The following is a 19,920-nucleotide window of genomic DNA, read 5'->3' as shown; positions in this document are numbered from 1 at the left end:
TAGCTTTTAAGTTGGGTGGGTATACTTTGTTGATACTAATTTACTGGTTGTGCAGGAACATCAACAAAGTCTTGGGGTGCCACATTCTTACATCACCAGTTGCTAGTAGTTTTCGTAATCCTACGTACGCTGCATTCTTGTGGTGGATTATCAATGGATGGAGAGGATTTTGTATAATCATCAATAAAAATAAGAGAGCTGAAAGAATTAGTGGGGAAAAAAAAAGCAAAGGAAAAATACACATGGGGAGCATCATGTTAAACAAGAGAATTATTTGGTCAACTTATTCAAAGAATAAGAGATGGACCTGATATTATCAACTTTGATTGTCTATTGGCTCAAATGTATTTGGGGAGTGTTTAGTTCGCAACCGAAATCAGAATGTGAATGGGAATCGAAATGGCTTAGAATCAGAATCAGAATGGTTAAATCCTTCTAAGCGTTTGGTTCATGACCGAAATCAAAATCGAAATCGGAATGAAAATTTGAATCTATATAGAAGAGTAGGGATTGAGTTCTATATAGATTGAGCCATTCCCATTCCACTCCGGAATCGAAATCGGAATCGGAATAAGACTTCTTCTAACTAAATAGTTGGAATGGGAGTTATCCATTCCAATTTCGATTCTAGACCCTCACTCTCCCCAATCAAACGCCTCTTTGATGTCCGCAGAAGGGAGTTTATCCGAAGAAGGAACAGCAGTTGTCATATAGGGGGGTTTGATTCGTAATCAAAATCGAAATGGGAATGAAAATCGGAATGACTTGGAATCGAAATCGGAATGGTCAAATCCTCCGAAGCGTTTGGTTCGTGACCGGAATCGAAATCGGAATCGAAATTGGAATGAAAATTTGAATCCATAGAGAAGAGTAGGGATTGAGTTCTATATATATTGAGCCATTTCCATTCCATCCTGGAATCAGAATCAGAATGAGACTGGGAGATGAGAGTCACCCATTCCGATTCCAGACCACCACTTCTTCCAACCAAATACCTCCATATGATTTTTTATGACAATCTTCATAAAGCTTCTACAGTCACCTGGTCAACTCGGTTGTTTATAATTAATGTAAACTTCACAAGATGCATTATTGTCAGGGTTCAACAGCAGTATCATCGGTCCTATTCTGGTGTCTTACTCACTAGAACTTATAACTCCTTCTGTTGGCGGTGGAAGGTATACCATGATATAGTTGGCTCCTATGACTTAGTGGGTCAGATAGGATATATTCCGCTTTTGCCTCGAGTGGAGTGCAGCTATCTGACAAATGTATCATATTGCTGGAAAAACAAAACAAAACAAAAAAAAAATTTGAAAAAAAAATGAAAAAGCAAAAACATAAAGAAAGGAAAAATAAGAAAAAACAAAAAAAAAAAAAGAGCAAAAAAAAAGAAAAAAAGTTATTTTACTAGCATTGGTTTTCTTTTGATGTGCAGGGTTCAGAAAAAGATACTACATTTACTTAAGCTTCTACAACATTTTGTTACATTCATTTGCTTATAGCACATAGTATCAAAGGACCACTCTATTCATATTGAGGTCTGCATAATGATATTTTGGGCATGGATGCACAAATTGGCACAAAGTGAGAGTCTTCAATGCTTTACCACATACCAAAGGTTCAAAAATACAATGGATTTTTCCTGGGAGAACTACTTTGCTGATGTTTCACTGACTAAACATGCTCATTCGCATTTCTATTGGAGGCTGACAATATTCTATACTTATTCTACATGTTATAAAGTCATGGTTCATATAGGGCAACTTTTGCAATTGGATCTAATGGTGTTATGTGTGGGTATACTATTTCACATTTATCAGATATCTCCCATATGTATCATATTGAGGGAAAAACAAAAGCAAAAGGGTAACAGATGGAAAAAGAAGTATAGAAATAGCAATATCAGAAAGAAAGGAAAAAAAGGAAACAAAAGCAGAAAAAAAGTCAAAAAAGAAAGAAAAATATTATTTTACTTACATGGGTTATTTCTTGTTTTGTAGGATTATGAGAAAGATCATTCGTATACTAATCCAAATATTTCTTCTTTCTTATGTATCTTCTTCATGGATGCAGCAGTTACTAGTTAGTCAGAAGTGGTTATACTTTACATATTATCTGAGGGTTACTAATGCCAAGTATCCAACGTTTCATTACTGGGAGGATGGACGTGGTGACCGTGGTTTATTGGTTCCTTCTCCATACTTCATTTGGACACTCTTTCTAATTATGGAGCAAGTCTTTGTTCATGGACCTCATATTCTGCTGATACAGTCAACGGCACCTTCTTCCTTTTCTTTGATGTTAACTGACAGCTATGTGATAGAGATTCAGTTGCTTATCATTATGCTCAATTCAGATGTTATTCAGACAATATATGGTCGAAGGTTTATATCAATTATTACAGAGGCCAGTGCTGCAATCTATGTGGTTACTGTCACAGGGCTGAAGCCTTGGACACGGGCGCAGGCGGCACCGTGCCATGCCTTGCTGCGGGGGGGGGGTGCGACACGAGCACGCAGGCTAGGCGCACCTCGGCCTGGGTTCGGCCAGAAGGACTCGGCTCTGTCTGCGGGCATGGGCGCAGCACAGCTCGGGCATGGGCGTGGCACAGCTCGGGCACAGGCACGGCACTGCATGGACGCAGGCGCGGCACTGCTTGCGGGCGCGGATGTGATTGCTCGGGCAGGGCACAGCTCAGCGCAGGGGCACGTGCGCAGGAGCCATGTGCGCAGAAAGCGGAGGAGTGCGTGCGGAAATAGCGGAGTCCAGCTGCGGCACGGCGCTGGCGACGTGCGCAGGAGACGTGCGCGCGCAGAAAGCGGAGACGTGCGCCCGCAAGTCGGAGGTGCGCGCGGTCGGCACGCGCGCACGCCAGGCTGCGGTTGCTGGCGGTTCCTTGCAATTCCGGGGCGTGGCTGACCGGGACTCGCAGTTGTTGGTGGTTGGGCGGTTCGGCCAACTACCCAGCAAAGTGGGCGCGCTACCAGGGAGTGGGCGCGCGCTGCCAGGAAAAGTGGGCGAGTGGCCCACGGCCAGAGATACTATATAGGCCTGTCGGCCAAGGCTGAGGGAGGCAGCCGAGAGAGGGAAAATCAGCCAAGGAAGGGTGTTTCCATAGGCTGTGAGAGAGCATTCTGTGTAATCTGGGAGGGTTTTGAGTGCTTTGTACACCAAGGTGAGAGGGTGAGAGACTCTTGCATGAGGCAGGTGTGTCCTTTGTACTTTTGAGAAGAAAAGTAAGAAAAGGTTGGGGGTTTTTTTCTGTAAACACTTGTGTCTCATACCTTGGGGTGTTGGCTGGCTAAGGGAGTTAGCGCCATCACGGAAGCAATTTTGGAAGCTGAAAATTGCCCCGTGACAGTTGGTATCAGAGCAGGTTGCCTGAACAATGGCTGGTGGATCCGGTTTGGATGCTATTCGAGAGCGGGTAACAATCATCGAGCAGGTACTCGGTGAAGTCCCAAAGGAGTTGGAACGCCCGGTGATATCCAAATTGGATGAGCTCGAGGAAAGGCTGAGCGCACTTCAATCTCGGTTTGAAGAAGTAAGTGCCGTTCTAGCCTCTCGTGTTAGCATTGTAGAGAGCGAAATGGGAGTGCTCAAGACAGCGTTCTACAGCCCGGGTGCCATTGCTGCAGAACCATCCCGCTCAATGAAGGTGCCGAAGCCAAAGGCCTTCGAGGGGGAGCGCGATGCTAAGGCCATCGAGAATTTTCTATGGGACATGGAGCAGTACTTCGTCGCTGCAAGAGTCCCTGATAAAGAGAAGGTAACTCTTACTAGCATGTATCTAACTAAAGATGCAAAGTTATGGTGGCGCACCAGGTTAGACGATGATGCTAGTGCGGGCAGACCGAGGATCGAGGCTTGGGAGACCCTTAAGAAAGAACTGAAGGACCAGTTCCTACCCTGCAATACTTCATGGTTGGCACGGGAATCCTTGAAAAAGCTGCGACACGTGGGCTCGGTGAGGGGCTATGTCAAAGAATTCAGCTCGTTGATGCTGAACATCCGCAACATGTCGGACGAGGACAGGCTATTTAATTTCCTGTCCGACTTGCAACTGTAGGCGCAGATGGAACTCCGGAGGCAAGGCGTGAAAGACTTGCCCTTGGCCATGGCTGCAGCGGATGGCTTGGTTGATTTTCGCATCAGTCGGCCTGTAGAGGGTGCAGAAGGGACTAGCAAGCCCAAGTCCAAAGGCAGGAAGCCAGCTGCCCAGAAGAAATCCAAAGGCCGAGAGAATGGCCAAAGCGTTGGCAAGGCTAGCGCACAAGAAAAAGGTAAAACCAGTACTCTCTCTGGTTGTTTCATATGTAGTGGACCGCACAGGGCAAAGGACTGCCCGAAGAAGGAAAGACTCAATGCCGTGGTAGAGGAGGGTGGCCGAGGTGATGAAGCCAGCCCCTCACGTGTCAATCCACTCCAACTCGTCAACGCCATGCGAGCAGAGAGGAGCATACCATCCGGCCTGATGTACATGAAGGTCAGGCTGGGCGGAAAGGAGATGTTGGCCATGGCGGACACAGGCGCAACACACAACTTCATGATCGAGCAGACTGCACATGTACTCGGGCTGAAGGTGACCAAGAGCAGCAGCAAGATCAAAGCTGTGAACTCTGCGGCTCGTGATGTTGCTGGGATAGCTGCTGGCGTCCAGGTATCCCTTGGGTCTTGGACTGGTATCCTCGGTTTCACCATTGTTACATTGGATGATTTTGATATCATCCTGGGTCTCGAGTTCTTTGTGCAAGCAAAGGCAGCTTTGCTGCCGCATCTGGGTGGGCTCATGTTGTTGCACGAAGAATACCCTTGCTTCATCTCGAGTGTGGATAACCCTCCAGCAAAGAATGGAGGAACATCTGGTGCGATGTTGTCAGCCTTGCAGGTAAAGCATGGGCTGAGACGAGGTGAAGCTACCTTCCTGGTGGCCTTGGTGAAAATGAAGGAAGGAGTCATGGCGGAAGTTCCCAATGAAGTGGCTGACCTGCTGCAGAAGTATGCGGACCTCATGCCAGCCAAACTGCCAAAGGAACTTCCACCAAGGAGAACAACTGACCATAAGATTGAGTTGGTGCCGGGAGCGAAGGCACCAGCCCAAGCGCCCTATCGCATGAGTCCCTTGGAGCTGGGGGAGCTGCGCAAGCAATTGACTGAGCTGCTGGATGCCGGCATGATCCAGCCTTCCAAAGCACCTTATGGAGCCCCGGTGCTGTTTCAAAGGAAGAAGGATGGTTCGCTACGCATGTGCATAGATTACAGGGCCCTGAACAAGGTAACGGTGAAGAATAAGTACCCAATTCTCCTTGTGGCTGACCTCTTTGACAGATTGGCCAAGGCAACATTCGTCACCAAGCTGGACCTGTGCTCCGGATATTGGCAGGTTCGCATCACGGAAGGAGATGAAGGGAAGACCACCTGTGTAACTCGTTATGGAGCTTTTGAGTTCCTTGTAATGTCCTTCGGACTGACGAATGCGCCAGCCACTTTCTGCAACCTTATGAATGAGATTTTTTATGAGTACCTTGATGAGTTTGTGGTCGTTTATCTTGACGATATTGTCATTTACAGTGAGTCATTGGAGGATCATTTGATTCACTTGGAGAAGGCACTTTCACGGTTGAGACAGCACCAACTCTATGTCAAACGTGAGAAGTGCGAGTTTGCCAAGCAAGAGATAAGCTTCCTTGGGCACAAGATTGGACATGGTCAAGTGCGCATGGATGAGGCCAAGGTGCGTACGGTTGTGGAGTGGCCGGCACCTACCAAGGCAACCGAACTAAGGTCCTTCCTTAGTTTGGCTAACTATTATCGCAAATTTGTGTAGGGATATGCCAAGAAGACAGCCCCTTTGACAGATCTATTGAAGAAGGATAGGCCTTGGGCATGGACGCATGCATGCCAAAAAGCCTTTGACAAAGTGAAGAAGGCTATGTCGTCCGACCCAATTTTGTTGCTGCCTAACTTCGAGAAGCCCTTCGAAGTAGTCACGGATGCAAGTGACCGAGCACTAGGAGGAGTGCTAATCCAAGATGGACATCCAGTGGCCTTTGAGAGCAGAAAACTCAAAGAAGCTGAAGGAAGATACTCTGGACACGAGAAGGAAATGCTGGCGGTTGTCCATTGCTTGCGGGTATGGCGAGTGTACCTGCTGGGCAGCCACTTCATCGTGAAGACCGACAATGTCGCCAACACTTTCTTCCAGACGCAACGCAAACTTTCTGCCAGGCAGGTGCGCTGGCAAGAGCTGCTGGCGGAGTATGACTTTGCTTGGGAGCATCGGTCTGGTAGGCAAAACCAGGTGGCCGATGCATTGAGTCAACGCCAAACCGAAGAGGTGACTGCTGCAGCAATGGTGCAGATCCAGGGAGATCTACTGCAGCGAGTCAAGGAGCAAGCGCCATCTGATCTAGAATATCAATGCTTGGTACAGCAAGTCCGGGATGGCTTGGTGCGGCGTTATTGGTTGGAATCAGATCTGCTGCACTCTAGAAGTAACAGATTATATGTCCCTCTTGGTGCAGGATTACGGGAGGAAATCTTGAAGGAATGCCACGACAGCAAGTGGGCTGGTCATCCGGGTCGCGAACGGATGCTGGCTTTGGTGGAGCGCAGTTATTATTGGCCGCACATGGAGCAGGATGTCGAGGCATATGTCAAGACATGTCTTGTGTGCCAACAAGACAAGGTGGAGAGGCGGCGTGCAGCAGGATTGCTTCAGCCACTGCCCGTTCCAGAGAAGCCGTGGGTGTCAGTCAGTATGGACTTCATCAGCGGTTTTCCTTTGGTGGATGGAATGGCATCGGTCATGGTTGTGGTGGACCGATTCTCCAAATATGGGGTGTTCATCCCAGCCCCAAAAGCATGCTCAGCAGAGGTGGCTGCAGAGCTCTTCTACAAACAGGTGGTCAAGTACTTCGGCTTGTCGGAGGACATTGTGAGCGACCGTGATGCGTGCTTCACAGGGCGATTTTGGACGGCACTCTTCAGCTTGATGGGGACCAATCTGAAGTTTTCCACCGCCAATCATCCTCAAACGGATGGCCAGACGGAGAGGGTCAACGGCCTACTTGAGGAGTATCTGCGGCACTTTGTCACAGCCAACCAAAAGAATTGGCTGGAATTGATGGACTCGGCGTAGTTTTGCTACAACCTGCACAAATCTTCGGCCACAGGTATGAGTCCTTTTGAGTTAGCAATGGGGCATCAGCCCTTAACTCCTCATGAAGTTGCCAGGAGCCGATCACAGGGTAGGTGCCCAGCAGCCTACCGATATGCGCAATCGAAGCAGGAGCTTTTCGAAGCAGCGCAAGACAGTCTTCACAAGGCAACTCGGCGCATGAAGAAATATGCGGATCGAGGAAGGCGTGGTCGGGAGTTCCAGGTTGGGGATCAGGTATTGCTGAAGCTGACTCCCCAGATTTGGAAGAAAATCAGTAGCAAGATGATGCATCGGGGTCTAGTTCCCAAGTACGATGGGCCATTTGAGATCGTCAAGAAGGTTGGTGCAGTGGCATACCGGTTACAGCTGCCCGCCAGATTAAAGATCCATCCGACTTTCCATGTGAGCTTCTTGAAGCCATTTTACCAAGACGGTGGTGAAGGAGTGCCTTCACGGCGACAGATGAAGCGTGCCCCTCCGACAGTCAGAACGGAGTACACACGCAAAATGGAGAAAATACTTGATCGCCGGGTCTTAGGGCAAAGCAAGAAGAACAGGAGGGTGGAGTACTTGGTGAAGTGGAGCGGAGTTCCAGACAATGAAACCAACTGGGAGAAGGAGACTTCCCTCTGACAATTCGAGCAGTAGGTACATGAGTTTTTAGCTTCCCGGCCAACAGGGATGTTGGCTTCATCAAGTGGGGGAGGTTTGTCACAGGGCTGAAGTCTTGGACACGGGCTTGGCACGGGCGCAGGCGGCACCGTGCCATGCCTTGCTGCGCAGGGGGGCTCGGCGCAGCATTGTGCGTAGGGAGGGCGCACATCTTCGGGACGGCACACCGAAGGAGCGCACAACATGGTGATGATGCGCGGCACGGGCGCGCAGGCTAGGCGCACCTCGGCCTGGGTTCGGCCAGAAGGACTCGGCTCTGTCTGCGGGCATGGGCGCAGTACAGCTCGGGCATGGGCGTGGCACAGCTCGGGCACAGGCGCGGCACTGCATGGACGCAGACGCGGATGTGATTGCTCGGGCAGGGCACAGCTCAGCGTGGGGGCACGTGCGTAGGAGCCATGCGCGCAGAAAGCGGAGGAGTGCGCGCGAAAATAGCGGAGTCCAGCTGCGGCACGGTGCGGGCGACGTGCGCAGGAGACGTGCGCGCGCAGAAAGCGGAGGCGTGCGCCCGCAAGTCGGAAGTGCGCGCGGTCGGCATGCGCGCATGCCAGGCTGCGGTTGCTGGCGGTTCCTTGCAATTTCGGGGCGTGGCTGACCGGGACTCATAGTTGCTGGTGGTTGGGCGGTTCGGCCAACTACCCAGCAAAGTGGGTGCGCTACCAAGGAGTGGGCGCGCGCTGCCAGGAAAAGTGGACGAGTGGCCCACGGCCAGAGATGCTATATAGGCCTGTCGGCCCAGGCTGAAGGAGGCAGCCAAGAGAGGGAAAATCAGCCAAGGAAGGGTGTTTTCATAGGCTGTGAGAAAGCATTCTGTGTAACCTGGGAGGGTTTTGAGTGCTTTGTACATCAAGGTGAGAGAGTGAGAGACCTCTTGCATGAGGCAGGTGTGTCCTTTGTACTTTTGAGAAGAAAAGTAAAAAAAGGTAGGGGATTTTTCTCTGTAAACACTTGTGTCTCATACCTTGGGGTGTTGGCTGGCTAAGGGAGTTAGCGCCGTCACGGAAGCAATTTTGGAAGCTGAAAATTGCCCCATGACAGTTACCATAGGGGGTGCAGTCCTTAGATTCTACACTGATGCTACATCAACTGTAGTTCACTTCTTTTCAGTGTTCCTGATTACCTTCAACTACATCATCCTAATCCAGCGGATCAGCTTTCTTGTGTATTATGTTTGCCTTCAACATATGTCCAAGCTCCAACATATCCAAACGCTACTGTTTGTATTCATGTATATTTACTTGCCTGTACTTTATTTTCTGGTTTTGATCTTCCACGTGTTGTCTGTAATCCGTTCATATGGTGTTTTGGAAGAACAACACCTGCTATGTATGCTTTCTTTCTTGCAATAAAGCTTCAACTTTTACGAAAAAATGAAAAATCTAGATTTTTCATGGAGGTGAGCGCAGGGGAGGGCGGCTTTGTTAAGAGTTTGTTTGATTTGCGCTCGAAATTGAAATGGATTGAAACAAACTAATCTATCCTCCAACATATTTGGTTTATGGCTAAAATTGAAATCAAAATGGGATTTGAATACCACAAAAAGAATAAAGATTGAATTCTAGATGATTAGGACATCCCTATTTCTTCCTAGAATCGGAACAAAAATAAAATTCATCCCTATCAAACACTATCAAACAGCTCATTCTTATTTCCATTTCAGGATCCAACACACCCCAACCTGACATGCACTGAGGTTGCATTTGGTAGCTAGTAATCTATTCAGATTGTTGGCAATTTAAAGTGGACCACCAGATTACTGTATTTGGTATGTTTTTTGGATGGCAATCCAGATTGTCTTGGCAATCCAAATTATCTCTCAAGAGGTAATCTGGATTGCTTTGGGGAGAGGTGGCTATCCAGATTATCACTTATTTGATAATATTGCAAAAAAAAATTTGGACAAAATTATCCCTCAAAAATAAATCACATAAAATGACAAAACCCATTTCTCTGTCCCCCTCCCTCGACGGCTCTCACTCTCCCCTTATTATATATAATAATATGATATAATATATTATAATATAATATACTATTATTATATCATTATTATATTTTTACAATAACTATATTAAATTATAATAATATAGTATATGATAATATATTATAATATATGTTATATAAATCCTATTATATAATAATAAATTATATTATATTATTATATTATATTATTATATATTATATTACTATATATTATTATATATTATTATAATATATTATAATAGTATATAATATTATATTAAAAATCTTATAATAATATAATATAGTATATAATATAATATTATTATATATAATAATATAGTATATTATATTATAATAATTTATTATTATGTTATCATATAATATTATATATTATATTAATATATTGTAATATATATTATATAAATTTTATTCTATATAATAATATATTAATTATATTTTTATACTATTATATTATAATATATTGTAATATATTAATATTATAATATATTATAATAATATCTTTTATTAATATAACATAATATATAATATAATATTATTATATTTAATAATATAGTATAATATATTATATATAAATATCATTATATATAATAATATATTATATTATACTACTACTATTATTATTTATTATTATTATTATTATTATTATTATTATTATTATAAAATTAAAAAAATTAAAAATTTAATTTTATATTATCGATAATCTGATTGTCATACTAAATATGTCAATCAAAATTTTTAATATTTTATTATAAATTTTTAATATTTTACTATAACATTATCTATATATATCAAACATAATAATCAATATTATTGATAATTTAATAATAATAATTTATTTTTAAAATAATTTAAATTATCTTCTAAAATTATCTGACGATATCAAACACAACCTAAAACTGAAAGCTAAAAATTTGGAACACTTACAGCTGAAATATCAGTAGACTGAATACACCGCTGAAATTTTTATTTTAGACCCTTGTTTTATTTCAATAAGAAGGTTTAAAATAGGTTCTCGTTTGCAAATGCTGCTTTGTATTCTAGATGTGTGACTACTGATAGGATTCTGAACTGTGAATAGAATTTAACTGCGAATACTTTGATATGGCGTCTCCACGCCGTTCGCATATATGATGTCCTTTTGTCTGCGCGCCTGAGGGCTTGTGACATATCATGTCATAAAACAGACGTTTTAAATCTGTAGAATATTTCGCAAAAATTTTTGGATGTCAACTTTCATAAGCGTGACAGAAGCATATTTAAACTACGCACATTAAAAACTCAGGGTACACACGTGCAGGGAAAGTTGAAGGGGACATTGCGACTGCAGGGAGAGGAGTTTGATTACATCAAAAGAGAAATTGCACAAAAACCTGAATAAAAGTTGTGAAAAAGGATACAAAAATGATTGTTCGGTTGGGTTGGGGTGGAAGGTAAAGGCAAGAAGAAAAGGTTACCAACCATCATCAGCAGATATTAGTAATAGTCCAGATCCAGACAAGGTAGCTCAGATTTATTACAGCCAGCTCCATGGATCTAGGTATGATACATCAAAGTTGCAGCCTAAGATCATTCCAATCTGAAATTATCACCATTATGCAAATGAAATCTATGCGCATTAGCACCACGTATAAGATTTCAGTTTGGAATATGAACAAGAAGAGATCATTTGGTCATTGGCAAATAAAATGATTGACATCACCAGTAGGTTGGGATCGACAATCAAAACCAAGGCTTTTTTCCTTGCAGCATTCCCATCAACTGATCAAAGACTTGTGAGCCACCATCACGGAGCCCAGAATGCATATATTCATTAGTTACCCATAGTCTTATCCCTGCAATCTCAGAAGCGGTTTCCATTGCAAGATTGAAGTTAACATACATGTCTTCGTAGTAAACAGCAGCAGCAACTGGAACCTGCATGAGGTTTGAAGTTGAATCATGAAACCATCCCGAGATTAGGTGGCAAATTGCAAGATAAAACAAGCAACAGAAACTAGATAGGAGCTAATTTTAATTGTTTTCACCAAAGCAAGCAAAGGCCCAGTATAGAAGAGCTGTGCAATTAACAATAATAGCACATGCATAGCCATGCTGTGCATTCATCAATGTAGTTTTGGTGCTTATTTACCTAGTAAGGCCTCACTCATTACTCAAGGAGTACCCACATACTTCGGCACATGAACACCTTTATAGTAATGCATCATGATATCCCATGACCATCACACAAGAAATGAAAAGAGAATAACCATGGAGTAATTGATAAAAATATGCTATGAAATTCAAGCATGTAAAAGGTAGCACACCTGATTATTATTTAGTCTAGTCACATCATATAATGAAGGCCAGTCATCCTTCTCAGCCAACAAATGAGCAGCTTCCTTAAACTGTCTTAGAGCATGAATCTCATCGAACATCCATGGAAATATCATCTATATGACCAAAATGAATGCAGATGTTAAGAGCTTTCTGATACAAAGCACAGGAAAACTTGTGATCAAAGACCTCGATCGGGGACTACAAATAAAAAATATAAACCATGGCCATAACATACACCCAGAATTGCTTTGACAAACTAGTTACTTAACAGTTTGAAGTTCTGCCAATTTCATTTGACGAATTAGATGTCTCATAATTATATATATCATACATGACACATTCCAATTAAACTAACTCATAAGAACAAAAGAGATGTAATCAGACTAAGATACAAGGCTAACATAGCAGAAGTATTTCTTCATAGGAGAGATTCTTAAACAGGCAGGCAAGAAAATAGTTCACCAGTCTAGATACAAGGTGCCCAGAAATTATGACACTTCCAAAGGCCAAGAAAAAATTATACAGATGCAGGTAGAGCCCATTAACTCAGATGGCTACCCATATCATGGAAACTAAGTACCAGGTAAATCTGTTTCCCCTTCCTGTAATTTAAAGAAGGGAAGGAACTATTATATTTACCAATCATGATAAGAACAAAACATTCCTTCCATTTTAGAAGCTTGATATGCTTATCAACATACTTAACTAGTTTACCATCTGTTTACCACCACATTGTATTCAGCCAAGGTTCATAAAGGTCCAGTTTGGTTATTGGATAACTCCCAGTTAGCTGATGGTTATTCAGTTAACCTGCCTAACACCACCACGTTCACCAGTCAACATCCACTTGCCCACTTAACTTGGTTAAAGACATTTCACGGGGAAAGGAGAAAAAACTTCAACCACCCAGTTAAGTCCCCTACTATCATTTTTCTCTCCATTTCACCATTCTTCCCTCACCTTTTACCTTCCTTTAATGTTGCCTTTTTTTTTTCCATGTAACCCAATAAGTGGCACTTAACCAGCTAACCCATACCTTTTTCAACCAAACAATATTCTTACACGTCAGCAAAAATGGTCCATCAAGTGAGCCGCAACTAAATGACAATTTTTCAGTGCCATGGTTAACTGGTTACGTGGTGGATACTGATGATTAAGGTTATCCTCCCCTCGTAAGCCATCCAAAACCAAACTGGGAAAGTTTGAATTCTTATAAAAGCTATATCTGAACTTCTGTTACTGTGTGCTTCTCTGAAAACATTCGCTTATGAGGCCCAAACTTGACACACAGAATTAGAACCTCCCTTTTCTATAGATATGCTGTGGGCAAGCGCACACACACATTGGACAGTGGGGAGTTGGATTCAGGCGTAACTCCTACCATTTATTGTAAATATTAGATCTTGTAAACTTACAATACAATGACTTGAATAGATTATTTGATAAAATTATTGAAAGTGTTGCTATTTTTTCTGGATAAGCCTTAATGAAACTGCACTTATTAAGGAATGAACCAACAATAATAACTTACACAGGCACACACGGACAGGTGTCTCCAGCTGTCGTGCAGACCAATCTACTTTGTTAGTTAACCTCCATACATGGGAAACGAGGGTTTTGTGAAGTGAGACAATTTCAAGATCCCTAGATTTTGCATTAAGCTTGGTCAGACGACAATATTTAGATATTGTGTTAAGCATGGTTGGAGAAAATGCTTGACATCCAATGCATTAACAAGAATTCCAAAATCCAACTCAATCCATACATAAAGAAGTTCCATCTGCCAAGCATGATGAAAAATAGGCATTGCTAGTTCCAAAATTAGTCATTGGTATTCATTGATGTTACTTGGCTTCCTCAGTTTGTTACCATGGTCTCTTAGTTGCATGAGGTAGAAAAATAGATGGGAGCAGTAGCAAGAACATGCATGCATAAGTTCATGCATGTTGAGTATGCTTGGTACTTGTCTACTGCGGATCACTTCAAAGTTCAAAATAAGGTGCCTTGCAAGTTCCACAGGTTAGAAATGTTTTCTGCCTATGGTCTGTATGATGTGGATAACTACTCAACCAAATCTATCCTGGAAATTGTTTATATGCCAGACAAACTTGACTCTGCTGACACGAATTGCAGTATTTATGTATAAAAAGAGCCAGATTACATTTGTCTAGTATAAGCTTATTACTGTTTTTCCATTTTTGTATGCCTAAACTTACCTCTCCAGTAAAATATACAGGGTGGCCTTCTTTAGCAGCTTTGATAGGATCAAACATGCTCTCATATTCACCCCTTATTTTATGAGCTGACCATCGAGAAGAAGCACCCTTCAGTCCAAAGCAGCACATTAGTTAGATGATGATGATGATGATGGAACAAACAGCATCATTTAGTTAATACATTTGTTTGCATAAACACTTACAAGAGAAACTAGACATAGAGGAAGAATGATTACCTGACAGTATATTGATTCATGCATAAGAGCATAAAGTGGATTCGTATCAAACTCTATCCAGCTCTCAAACTGGACAACAAAATTGAAATCACTAAGAGGAAAATGGGGGAGAAAACCAAATAATGCTCATAATATAAAATTGAATCATGGGAGACCATATAGGACAGCAGCATTCAATGGCTCATACCCATGTGTACACCTATCAATACATAAGATTGTGCACTGAATGCAGTGAAATGAGCCTATTATGATGAAAGGAAAAGAATGGTACTTACAGCCTTCAAGAAGTAGTAACTTATACACTTCCGTGCACCAGGAACTAGTGGAGGATCCCAGACTCTTTCAAACCTGTGGTAACATACCATTAGGTCATTGCCGAAAAAAGGTAAGACGCAAAAAAAAAAAGGAAAATTTTCTCAAAGATAATATCCCCTTACAGATAGTGCAAACGTTCAAAACCACCCCCAGAACCTAAACCTGCTAATCCAAGAGTTTGCAACCCTTTTGGTGTCAAAATACCACCAGATGGAAGTGGCACCTGTGCAGATAATACATATTGCTAGATGTTACAGTTCACGCACAATAAAAAAATGCAGAAGTCCAAGATAAACAGAAATGACTTACCCCTCCACCTTCAACTTCAATCAAATACTTTACAACTTCACCAACAATTGCAATGTCCTGAGGAAACCTCCTGTAGTACTTGTCATTTTGATGAATAACCTGTTCAAGCAAGCTCTATATACAGTATCTGCAGTGCAGCCTTTTCCAATTGGCGGAATCCCACCAGTTAACAGAACAGACTTCAGGCCTTCTGGAGCAAAACTCAAATAGGTAACTGCACAAAATCCACCGTAGCTCTGCACCAGAAAAAGAATACTAGAGTAACTTTGCAGAAGTATTTAACAGGCATGACAAAGCACAGCATACAAAGGAAGCTGAGAACATATTATTCCTGCAGAAATGTGATATCCGGCTGTGTAAGCATATTTATTTTTTAAAATAAAAGATGTATTGTGACTAGAAATACTTAAAATTTCAGTTAAAAGGGTCATACAGGTTGTAGGTCAGAATAACACATCAGACATGAGAAGTTAAAAAGGTCAATACATTATTTGACAACCACTTCATTCTTTGGAAAACTCCCCTTCGGGGTAAATTGTTTCACAGGCTTAACATTCATCACATTTCATATGATAAATGGTGGTTGATTCCTTAAGCTGGTGTTCTACACTATGGTTCACATAAAGCACCTTTCTTTCTCCCTGTATACAATTTAAATGATCATTGATAGACCTGATTCAACTGAAAAAAAATATCAGGCTTCAGCTCTTCATAGATATCTACCAAATTCAGCAATTCTAAAATATCACCAGCTATGTTGTAAGCCTCAAGTCTTCACTGAACAGAGATATGCGCACGATTACACTTCGGAATTCTACATAATAGTATAATGTTAAGATGAGAATGATTCTTTACCACCTTCCCTTTGCAATTGCATGTTATATTTATCCTATGTTACAGCTAGACAATTCTATTCATTGTCAGCCTTTTAGCTGCCCCACTTTCAAAGGCTTTGTGTAATGTGCCAAATCACTAGCTAACAATCTCTACTGTTAATGTAACTCTTTGGTTATGGCTCATCTAAGTATCATTGGATCAGCTGCTAAGAGTCATTTTCACAAAAGAAACCAATAATTACTAGGACAGTAAAGATGCTCAAAAATATCAATGTGGTAAAGTCAAATTGGTTTTTTAGAAGGTTATATGCCAATGGATTTTTCTAGAGTTACTGAGAAACCATATATACTGCATGATCACAATAACTACCCCCTATTCTTGCTCTAAATTCAAAGACTCATTACATGACTATAAGCGAAATAGGGCAAATGAAGTCTTTAATCTTCATAGCACTACTAACTTAGGGAAACTATAGAGACAAGAAACCAACAAAAAGGGGCAGCAAATGGGAAACTTATATTTCAAGCGATAACTGGAGTCAAAATAAATTGACCAGAGAATTTCCACAATTGCAATGGCTCCCACAATTTAAATGGAAGTAATGTCTATATTATCATACCTTTGCTTTTGTTTTTACCCAAAAGCCTGTCAGAGCCTAAGGAAGCAACAGACTCCTCATTAATTTGGTGAAATCCTCTTTTAAGTTGTAGTTTCAACAACTTCAATGTCCATCTCCTTCCATTATTTGAGCTTTCTTCTTTATCCTTGTAACCCTTCATGGATTTCCATGATGATACCCCTTAATTTCTCCAGATGCTAAAATTCTCCATACATCAAGGTGGTTTTCTCCAGAGTCTCTTCAGCTAATCATCGCATAATCATGGTTCAAAGTTCAAACTATATCAGCACTGTCAAAGGAGGCAGGCATAGAACATTTCTACCACCCCCTGGTCACCCCAAACATCAAACAGAACAAAAACCACCCCAGCCTTAAAAAAAGTGCAGGTACAAAAATTTAACCAAAACTAAGGTGACTAAAATGACCCCAGATTACCAATGAAAAGAAGCACCACAACAAAGTAATGACAGGATTAGTAGGAGAAACTCCATTTCATATCTACCTAACAACATTGGATTGCAGAATAAACAAAATGCAATGTCGTAGATGTTGATGTGTCAACATCTTTTTTTTTTTGGGTGGGCAGGGGGCTTACTCCTTCCTATTCTCATTAATAAAAAAAAGGATGTAGTCAACAATTTAATAAAAGAGCTGAACACTGCTTGTATGCATTTGCAAGTCCTGATTACAAGCTAAATACATTGTTCATCTCAGAATTTTATTTCCATAAACATTAATTTTGTTTGAAAATAAGCTTTCCTCTGTCCAAGAATATCCTGTCATATCCGCTACCAGTCCAAACAATGAATAGTCTCTGATATCATCATCATACCCCACCATGTGACATATAAAGTCTGTTGTCATATGCCGATCATTAAGACTCATCACATTCACATTTCAAAATAAAGACCATGCAAGAACTAATACCTGCCCTAAAACTGTCCAAGGTCCAGAATCTGGGACAAGATGCTTGCGGATAAGCTCAGCATCATTCACTATATTATCTGCTCGAAAATGTTTCAAGCAGTCAACCAGCTTCACCGCAGAAGTCACTTGTGAAAGAGATGAGACTGTTAAAGGAGTTGATAAACCTGTTCCCCGCTGTCAAACAGAAACTTTTTAAGAATGAATAAATTGAGATGAGTTAATCAAACTGCATATTCTAACAAACAATCATTCTGGAAGTCTAGATCATGCCTGATCTAGCAAGATAACTCGATATTCTTCACATGCTTTCTTCAGCCATCCACTAGCATCTATTGGGCGAGGGCTCTCAAATCCAGGCCCACCTTGTAGGTATAACAAATAAGGCAATGGATGTGCTTCCTTCCCAACTATGACAAGTATAATCAAAAGATTAAACGAATGATGAAGCCAGTAAATTATGTACTTTTTCTGATACTGAATATTTTTAAGTTGGACCAGGGCATAAGTGAATATAATTAACACATCTTATGAGAAATATTAGCAGTGGAAAATTATTAATCAGACACTTCTTTGGACAATCCAGGTAAGTTCCTTTTGAACATAGCAACAACTGCATACCTTTAGGAAAAATCAAATTACTTTGGCAAAAGATAATTACAGGAACCAGATAAGCTTTGAAATATTCATGGATTTTTAAATACAGTTTTCATTGGTGATTGTAAACCCCCTCCACTCACAAAAAGAATCAAACCCTTGCTTTTATGAAAACCATGGAGATACATCACTCAAAAAAAATTTATCATATCATGTGCATAGCCAATAAGTGCAATATCCAGAAATACTTCTGAATACACCATTTTAGAGAAAATTTCACCATTTCCATCTCTGAGAGAGGCAATCTCTCTAATATGCACAAGTACCTGTCCTGCAATGAGGAAACAAAACCATGATGTCAAACAAATGTCGTACATCCTCCATCTGAATCATGTCTAGGACAACTACTACTCCATGCAGGCCTCACCATAAATTGGCATTACACGGCAACCAGGCAAGAAAGAGGTAAACACTCTCACCCTCAAACGCTGAGTGGATCAAGCATTCCACTTTCCAAGAACGTTTCCTCTCCCAAAACCCCTCCTACAATTGACTTAAACCAACTCTTAGTTAACAGTTCACACTACATTAAGAGACGAGATCACACCAATTGATGTTGGTCTCTCAATTTCTAGCAAATGGGCAAAGTATTTATCTAAGATATCACGCACCATATCACCAACTACTTCGTTTTGAACTCATTGGAACTGATATAGCCATCTAACTAGCTTAAAAAAATCATAATTATAGGAATTGCAGACAATAAATTGAATGGCAAACGAGACTCTCTTGACCTCTACTCCATTTGTACCACTAATACAGCTAGGCAAGAACAATTCCAACGTCTATAAATGCATAAAAGGAGAAGAAAAATTCAATCTTCGATCACCATTGATTATTTCACAAGAAATAACTAAAGAGAATAGGTACACAATCGATTCTTGAAAACGGAATACTAGATACCGTGTAGAATTCACGATGAGAAAAGAGATGGTGGGCGGAGATTCTCACCGGCGACGACCTCGCGGGCGAAGACGGTGATCTTTGCGGCGGAGGAGGCGGCATCGGTGGCGGAGTAGTCGAGGGGGACGGTGAAGCGATGGTCACGGAGGCTCAGATCCGGCACCGAGTACCAGTCCCCAGCAGTGTGGAGCTCCGACGTGGCGGCCGCCATGGCCGTTCTCCAGCGGCGGGGCGGCGCGGAACGGTGGAGGCTGAGGTCACGGAGAGGGCGCGGCGGTCGGAATGGGAACCGTAGTAGGGCAGGAGTTCTCGCTAGCGCCGTCGAGAAAAGGACCGTCTGGGTCGCTAGCGCGCGCATCGTGATATCACCCGGTTGTCACCGCGCACAACGAAACCGACACGTTGCGCGGAATTATTGGTCTGGGGCATTGATAAGTTTTTCCGTTGATGGTCCTAAATCAAGTCTAATTTTTTTAATTGATTCCTCAATTACAAAATTTCAAATTTAAATCTCCAACCATCTGAATTTTTTCAATATTGACTCTGGATGGATTCTTGCCATTTTTTCTCCTCGAAATTTTGATGTGATAAAATTCGATGCTGATGTGGACAAAATCGATAAAAAATAATATTTTATTATTTTTTTATTTTTTTATTTTTTTTTCTTTCTCTGCCCTCTCTTTTTTTCCGACCAATCCCTCCAGCTGCACCCCCGCTCGCCCCGACGCAACCCTTACCTGCCCCGATGCCTGTCATGCCACACCCCTTCCT

The 19,920-nt window shown here is 41.9% G+C and overlaps 2 protein-coding genes across 2 annotated transcripts; one reads left to right on the top strand and one right to left on the bottom strand.

The window, feature by feature from the left end:
* The first annotated feature begins 7,201 nt into the window (after positions 1 to 7,201).
* LOC140859376 (uncharacterized) lies at positions 7,202 to 7,798 on the top strand. The gene has a single exon (XM_073261023.1). The coding sequence runs from the start codon at positions 7,202 to 7,204 to the stop codon at positions 7,796 to 7,798; it is 597 nt and encodes a 198-aa protein (XP_073117124.1).
* A 3,508-nt stretch (positions 7,799 to 11,306) lies between these two features.
* On the bottom strand, positions 11,307 to 19,532 carry LOC105048262 (uncharacterized). The gene is given in 11 exon segments (XM_010927524.4): positions 11,307 to 11,731; positions 12,121 to 12,246; positions 14,350 to 14,457; positions 14,586 to 14,654; positions 14,861 to 14,933; positions 15,023 to 15,123; positions 15,210 to 15,319; positions 15,322 to 15,445; positions 17,593 to 17,766; positions 17,863 to 17,999; positions 19,198 to 19,532. Coding segments are annotated over 11 exon segments (1,527 nt in total). The 5' UTR covers positions 19,508 to 19,532; the 3' UTR covers positions 11,307 to 11,536.
* Positions 19,533 to 19,920: the final 388 nt, after the last annotated feature.

The sequence above is a fragment of the Elaeis guineensis genome, chromosome 7 (genome assembly GCF_000442705.2).
Source record: "Elaeis guineensis isolate ETL-2024a chromosome 7, EG11, whole genome shotgun sequence".
Lineage (NCBI taxonomy): Eukaryota > Viridiplantae > Streptophyta > Magnoliopsida > Arecales > Arecaceae > Elaeis > Elaeis guineensis.
Note: the sequence above shows the minus strand (reverse complement) of the source record. Positions and strands in the feature narration are given on the sequence as shown.

Coding starts and splice junctions, on each gene's coding strand:
- LOC140859376 (XM_073261023.1), top strand. CDS start 7,202: ATGGGGCATCAGCCCTTAACTCCTCATGAAGTTGCCAGGAGCCGATCA.